This window comes from Aulonocara sp. 'chitande type north' Nkhata Bay, linkage group LG5 (genome assembly GCF_057382095.1).
Source record: "Aulonocara sp. 'chitande type north' Nkhata Bay isolate Kocher_YH1m ecotype deep benthic linkage group LG5, A_spYH_male_GT1.1, whole genome shotgun sequence".
In the NCBI taxonomy this organism is placed as follows: Eukaryota; Metazoa; Chordata; class Actinopteri; order Cichliformes; family Cichlidae; genus Aulonocara; species Aulonocara sp. 'chitande type north' Nkhata Bay.
In genome coordinates, this window is record NC_141348.1 from 24,903,230 (window position 1) to 24,910,881 (window position 7,652).

Sequence of the window (7,652 nt, forward strand, 5' to 3'; positions counted from 1 at the left end):
GGTCCTTCTGTGGGAGATAAGGCTTTACCTCAGGCATGAAGCTAACTTTAGTGACAGCCCTTATTGTAGATCAATTAATAAAACAAAACAAAAACCACGCCAAGTAATTACAATTTAAAGTTGTAATTTTAATTTCATAAAAGCTAAAAAGAAGAAAACGCATGAAAAGATAAAGGAAAGTGAATGGCAAAAGCCGGAATACTGACGTGTTATTACCGGACAACACATACACTGAAGGAGCCGTGAAGGAATGAGTCATGTGACTTCATGCTTTTCTCGCGAGATCTTCCTGACTGCAGAAAACATGGCAGACGAACACGCGCGGAAGTGGGACCGCTGCCTTGCTGACACAGCGGTGAAAACAGGTTAATTTCTTTTTATATACGCAGTGTAATTGTTTGCTGCTCTTATTAAACACTTGGCTGTGTGTGAAACCTGGAGAATAAGGCGCACTACAGGTCAGAGCCGAGCGAGAAGTCATTTTAGCTGGACCTTAGTGTGACACTAAGGTCAAAGTTGTCTGCTGTACAGATGAAACTTAATATTTGTTAACTCTGTAGTACTATATCATAAAAAAGCAGACATAGCCACGAGGTGGAAGTTATTACCTGTGTTTGAGTGGGAAAGTGTGCGAAGTCACGCCCTAAAGCAGATTAATTTATCTGTTTTTGGACTCTCTTGATCTACCTGCTCTTTCTCCACTACTTGCAGCCTTAATCAGTATCTTACAGCGATTATAAGGACCGAATAATTTATTTTAGTTATAAAACCAAGCAATGTCTGCAGTTGCAGAAGGGATATACAAACTAATAAAAACTAATAAAAATGTTTTAAATGAAATGAAATTAAAACAACCTAAAACAATTCTGCGAACCTGGGAAATAACTAACTAAAATAAAACAAAACAAAAACGAAGCGGTAGTATCCTTATTTATATTACTTGTTAGTTTACTTAAAACTTCTCAGCTTTCCTGACGAGGCTTTGATGGATCAGTTTATTGAGACTCTGGGTGTCTACAACACTGTCAGTCAACAACTTACAGAAAGTGTATTTTTTTTTATGTAATTCCTGCACTGATTTTCTGCTATACACTAATAATAAATTTTTTAAATTAAATTAAAAAAATAACAGGAAAAATAATAAAAACAAAACTGACACAAGAAAGCCTGCTCTGGAAACTGAGAGTAAACTTAAAGAAAAAACAAAAGGACATTTTTAAAAAGAACCTGTTAAAATACCAAGTTTTTTTTATGGTCATTCTGTCAGATAACAACCAAATAACAATTTTGTTTGGTTTATTTGGTTTTGTAAATGCTAGTTAACAATCTATCAGTGTCTTTTTTTCACACCTTAAATATCTATTTATATGACAATAACATAGTTGTTTATCACAGTTAATCTAAGTACAGGTTTGTGACATCAGTGTCTGTATACAAACATTTAAAGTTGTAATCTGTAGGGAGCAGATAACATTTATTTTTTGTATATACGTTTGATATAAATCTTAATATGAACACCTCATTTCTTTGCCTCTGTGTTTTTTGCATGTACACCTGGTTTATTGCACTGCTGTTTTTTGTTGTTTTTTATTTTTCCGTTGTGGAGGTCAGGCTATATGGGCTCTGTTCTATTTATTTATTTTTTAATTTATTTTCTCCGCTGCTTTGCTAAGACTACTGTAATCTGCGCTTTACGTCAGGCTCGCTGAAAAGAAGAGGTGTAGTCAGGTGACCTTTGAACTAGTTTTACTGGTTTTTATTTATTTTTTGAACTTGAATCTTTATTCACACCAGGCATTCATTTGGCAGTTAAAGTTTACGCAAAAATCAAAAACAGATGTTTTAAGAATTTCATATTTGTAGTGTAAAGATGTTTGTAAAGATTTTTTTTTTCATTTTTCTTTTTTTGAACGAAGAAAAATGTTGGCATGCAGTTCAGAGTAAAAAGGGGGAAAAGTCTCATTTTTAGTTCACTGTTTTGCGAGCTAATTGTTAAAACAATTTTATGTAATTTTGTTTAATATTATTTATTTTAATTAGATAAATTTAGCCCATTATTAGCAGGAAGTGAAGCACTGAGAGAAGAGCGTGAATGAGCAAGTCTTTCTTCTACTTGTTGACTTAACAAAAGCTTCATTTTTCACCATTATCTCTTTGATATTTAATATCCATAAATGTCATGGCAAAATAACAATACACATTATTGAACAGTTTGCAGCAGACAGGCTTAAATTGCCAGAACCATCAGTTATGCAACAACACAAGCAGGGATTTCTTTCACAGTGAGAGCATTATTGAAATTTATAGATGTTTTACTTTCTTCGCTGGGCTCTGGCCCTCAGTGAAAGTCACTGCTGGTGAACCACCAGTGAGTTACAGTGAGCACACCGCCATGGGGTCTTCTGTGGTATCCTGTTCAGTGTTGGTCCAGCACTAAAACACTTAGACTGGCAAAACATCTGTTCAAAGATACACCTAATGACGTCAGTCTTAGCACAATAAAATGTGTAATCTTGCTGGGAGGAAAACATCTGCATCGTGGCACTGCTTCGTGCTCAGTGGAGCAAATTGCCAGCTGTGCCAAGGTGTGTCTGGTAGCCAGAGAAACACTGCAGTACATGCTCTGCTCAGGGGGTTGTTAAAAAAATAGCTTAGCTGATCCTACATTTATATTCATTCAAGCTTATGTGTTTATCCTATCCTTGATGTGTTAAGAACTCCCAGGATTTTAATAAAGCGAGACATAATGCTATTTTTTTTCTCACAGCTTCAGAATATTTAGATAATCTGTTGCATGATTTAAAATAATGTTTGCTTCAAAATAAAAGTAGAGAGTGGGAACTGTGACTCAAAATGTAGCTAAAGATCACATTTTTCTTACAGCTGTGATGAAAACAAGTTGAATAAATCAAGCTCTTTTTATAAAGGGACTGAGTTTCATGTAGAGTGGTGTTAAGAAAAGAGCCGTCATCCTCTTCATAGTCAGGAAAAACGGTGTTTACCGGACATGAAGTATTTAATTTGAGGAACTTGTAAACAATGCTAATGAGAACAGCCATTAATAGTGAATATTCATGTCATTTCTAGAAACACTATCACATTGTTGGAACAAGAAGACTTATGTGTGCATGCAGCTATTTAAAAGTGATTCAGCATAAATACATTTTATAAATGCTTCATTTCAAACTAAACCCCTAAATATCCAACCGATGCTTATTTTGCCAGGGGTGCTTTTGTGTTCCCTACCACTACATTTTGCATACTTTAAAAAAAAAAAGTTTGTCTGTCTTCTGATCCATAAAGGTTGGTTAAAACTTTATATAATAGACTGCTCATGGTTGGTGCCTCAACACATGTCCGTGCACCCTCAGCTTTAGCTGTTAAAGACGCGAGTCCGCACCGTTGCAGTTTAAGAGGCGCTACTTTAGCCCCGTTCTCACTGATTGAGACGGGCTTGTAACTGTGGTTGTTAAGATTTCAACTGTGCATTTCCAAGCTGCTGTTTTTCTGAACTCGTCTCCCAAAGAAGGTTTTATGTAATTATGGTACATCTAGATATGGCCACAATGACACAGATTCAACCATAAATGAGCCACAGCTTCACCTTTTTTAACCAGAAAGAGCAGATACAGCTGTGCTGACAACCAGCAGCTGTGCACTCTCCAAGATTGGTCTTTTTAGAAAGAGTGTTGAGTAAGAAAAGCGTCAAACTGTTCCTGCTTTCTGTTGTATTTACAGAGCACTTTACTATTATAACCGGACTGCTTGGGTCAGCGGGAATGCAAAAACTATTATATGCGTATAAAGTATTGTGCAGGACGGCAAAACTATTACAGAAAAAAATTCACTCAGCAATCCTTCAGGAGCTCTTGGGTATTTTTTCCCTCTAGGTGTCGACTTGTTTGTAGAGCCTTATTTTCATTGTTGCATCATCTGTAGTTTAAGGTCTTCGGTCGTCTGTCACACACTTCTAAGATTATTTGCATTTTTTCCATGAATCCATGAATCAGAATATGAACAAGACTTGCGAGTCCACAGTCTTGCTTGCTAACGCTGAGACAGTCTTTTGTCTGTCCTGGCTGTCTATCCAATAGTTGTTTTAAATATTCCAGTTGTAATCCGAGTGGTAGACTTTGCTAACACTGTCATGTGAACCAGATGAATGTGGGAATCTGTGTCTCACTTCTTGCTGCAGAATGCATCTCCTGTGCAAACAGATTTCCTCCCGACTTTGTTTACGCCGGGCTATTTGGAACTGCGCGTCTCATTTTGGGCGAGTTTGATTCAAAGACGTCTGCTTTCTGCGTTATGTTTAAATCGACTAATTCATGTTTGCACGTTTGTCTAGTGATGCCAGGCTGTGCTATCCCTAAACGCACCCCACCAGCCAGGCTGAAAGCTGGAAACACAAGTGGTCTGTCCAGAGTAGAGCTGCAGAATAAAAAGAAAATATTGTTACAATTTCACATTGTTATGACCTTGTCATGTTTGGCAGAGTAATTTCTTTAGTTAAAGCAGAGCAGATCCTCAACAGTGGCCTCTGTCCAAACACACTGAATCATCATTAGTTCTAAAAGGAAACTATGCACTCAAAATCATCTTAAAATTGCAGTGTTGCAATGCAACAATATTTGCCAGGGGTATACGACTCGAGTTGTAATTGAACTAAATTCAGTAAATCGGGGTAATTAAAAGTGACTTATTGATACCATTTGCAGAAAATACTTCAGCTAATGATTAAATGAATAGCAACCCAATTAACAGGCTCTGGACTTGATTTGCTGGCAAAGCACGTGGAGTATTTTCAGCCCTGTGGGTTGTGTATTTCATTCTTCTCCAGCACAAATGTTTTTGTTATAATCCACCCCTCCTTTGGAGATGTCAAGACAAAAGGAAAGATGCCAAAATGAGATGTTGATCTGCCCTCAGTTTCTGCCAGTGCTTTTACTGTATTACAGTCAGTGGAAAATCAAGAGGCTTCAAAATATGCTCTGGCTGGAGAGCAAAGGAAGACTGTGGCTGTAATAGACGGCAAATCTTAACTTCATCTAAATCTTTGCTTGAAATGGAAGCAGAAGGAATGATTTATTGTTGATGTGTGCTGATAAAGAGGATGAGCAAAGTCTTTTGTGGTCTTGTTTGACATTTGTAAGCTGTGTAATGGGGAACAGTCTTAGGGTTCTGGTTCAGCCGCACTGGTCATGCTGCATAGCTCTCTGAATCCAATTAGGAGTCGGAGGGGCCCAAATGGCTGTTTTTATGTGCTTTCTGTGCTGGCTGGCCTGCTGTTGGGTGTGGTGTGGCCTGCAGCGAGGTGAAGTTAAACGCACAAACACATTCCTCCTCAAGATCCCACTCTGGACTCAGGAGTTCGAGCAACTTTTGGCAATCTCTCTGCGCACCCACTGACCTCTCACCTCTCCTGCTCTCTGCGTTTCTCCTCTTTGGATTGGTTCCCCCTCTCCTAAACCCCTTTTACGCTTTGCTTTCTTTCTAAGTTGTTTTCTGTGTTTTCTTTTTTCTTTCCTCCCCTTTAATTCCTGTCTTTTGCTCATTAGTTTAGTCTTGCTAAGTGGCGCTACCTTCCAACTTCTGCACCAAATATTCGCTCATTACAGCCGACCAGATTTTTAGCTGGCCAGTTTTCACGCTGGATGGGAGATGATCACATTACCTCAGTAATAAAGTCAAATCAATAGGAGGTAGTTTAATAAAACCACTAATAATTCTCTCTCTTTGCAGTAACGGGCCTCGGTGTTGGCATTGTGTTCTCGCTCATTGTCTTTAAACGTAAGTATTATTTCAGAAAACCCTCCTTTTCCTTTCTTTTCTTTTCTTTTCTTAGTAAGCCATCCAACAGGGATTATTTTTCTCCGCTAGGTCGCGCGTGGCCTTTGTCATTTGGTTCAGGCTTGGGACTGGGCATGGGCTACAGCAACTGCCAGCATGACTTTAGGTCACCATATCTGATTCATGGTCGCATGGTTAAGGTAAGCGCACAGTGTAATTTTCATTGTTTATCAGAGGTCTGTGACACACGATCACATCATGCTGCATGACTCCTCTGTGTTCATTTTTCAGGACCAGTAATGAAGGACTGAAGATGACGAGGGCTTTCTCATCTGTTTATTGTAATGCTTGTTTTTGGGGGGGATTGAGTTTTTTGGGTTTTTTTTGCTGCACTGGTATTAATCTGCAATGATGCCCACACTGTGTTTATAAAACATTAAATATATATTTAATAAAGTCATTGTGGGAAAAAGCTTTGTCTCCTCGGTTTTTCTGTGCGAATGTTCGAGAAGAATGAAGTGTGGTTTGGGGGTGGGAGGTAATTTTGTGTGTTAATGAGCTGGGAGACTCGAGCTCCTGCTGTTTTGGAATGAGGGCCAGGTTCAGCATCTGCAGCCCTCTCGGAGAGTGGGAGGATGAAAAGTTGTGCAGAATGGTGAAATAAAGGGGATCAACTGTTAGATGAACAAACCCGAGCACTGACAGGAGAAAAATCGGAAAGAAGCTATGTTTGCATTCACATATCAGCCGCTAGTTTATGTCATGGATGCCTATATCTCTTTCTGATATCGAGAAGAAAGAAACCCAGTCTGGTTTTTATTCATAGTAGACCAAACAGGCTGCGGCCTGCTGTGGAGCCCTGTTTTGGGTTGCTTGCTATGACTGTGACAGTTTTCATCAGAGATTAGGAGAAAACATACTGGGAGGAATCTCTTCTATCCTGTGTATTCATTGGCTGCATGTCTGCTTGGCGAGATTGTTGTGAGTGTGATTGATCACTAATGTGTGGTTTTGCGGGCTGCTGGGAGAGAAGAGAAATTGTTTGTGTGAGCGTGTGCACATGCACACGTTTATCCAGCCCCCTGGTGAAGCAGAATCTGAGGAATGCAGAGAAATGCCATTTCTAGACTGGAGCTTATTACTAACAGGTGAGTTCTGCACTTTGCACGTCTGAACACAACACATGCCGTACACTTTCACATCAAAGAAAATACTGCTGCATGCACTCTCTATTACACACGCTCATATTTTCCCTCTTCATCACAGTAACGGTTTTCCCGGCACATACATTCCTGCACACAATGGAATCATATTCATTCCCCAAGCGTTCAAAGGCCTGTTTCTTCAGAGCTGGTGTGCTGCAATGCATCAGGCACAGAGTAAGCCTGTCAGAAATTAAGCCGTGTCACTCATCCCCTGTCCATTAAAATATTTGTTTGTAAGTGAAGCATGAAACCGATAGGGGGGCTGATGAACGCATGCCAAGCTGAACACCTGTGAGCAAAGGTGCAGTGGTCGGTAGAAGTGCAGGAACAGGATGCCAGTGCGTGTGTGGGAACTGGAGGGGGAGGTGAGTGGTGACCCAGCTGAGGTGTAATAAAGCAGCCAAAACCCAAAGGCTATACGTGTCTCAACGTTCTCCATGATGAACCATAATTACAAGACCAGTAACACTACCTAAGACCAACTACTCATCTAATGGCTAAAATTGTCAATGCTTGCAAATTTCTGCCACAAAGTACAAGACCAGATCCAGATGTGCCATGCATGTGCTCGGGCAAGACTCCAGCTTGGAGTTGCCGTGGAAAATGTTAGCATGATGTTACCAGAGGTGATAAGGTAAAGAGGAGTGAAGTACACAT

General features: G+C 39.6%; 1 protein-coding gene across 1 annotated transcript; it reads left to right on the plus strand.

Moving 5' to 3' along the window:
- The first annotated feature begins 250 nt into the window (after positions 1–250).
- LOC147330671 (MICOS complex subunit Mic10-like) lies at positions 251–6,262 on the plus strand. The gene is made up of 4 exons (XM_086292405.1): positions 251–365; positions 5,743–5,790; positions 5,881–5,990; positions 6,082–6,262. Exons 1-4 carry the CDS (start codon positions 251–253, stop codon positions 6,088–6,090), a joined length of 282 nt encoding a protein of 93 aa, XP_086148531.1. The 3' UTR covers positions 6,091–6,262.
- Positions 6,263–7,652: the final 1,390 nt, after the last annotated feature.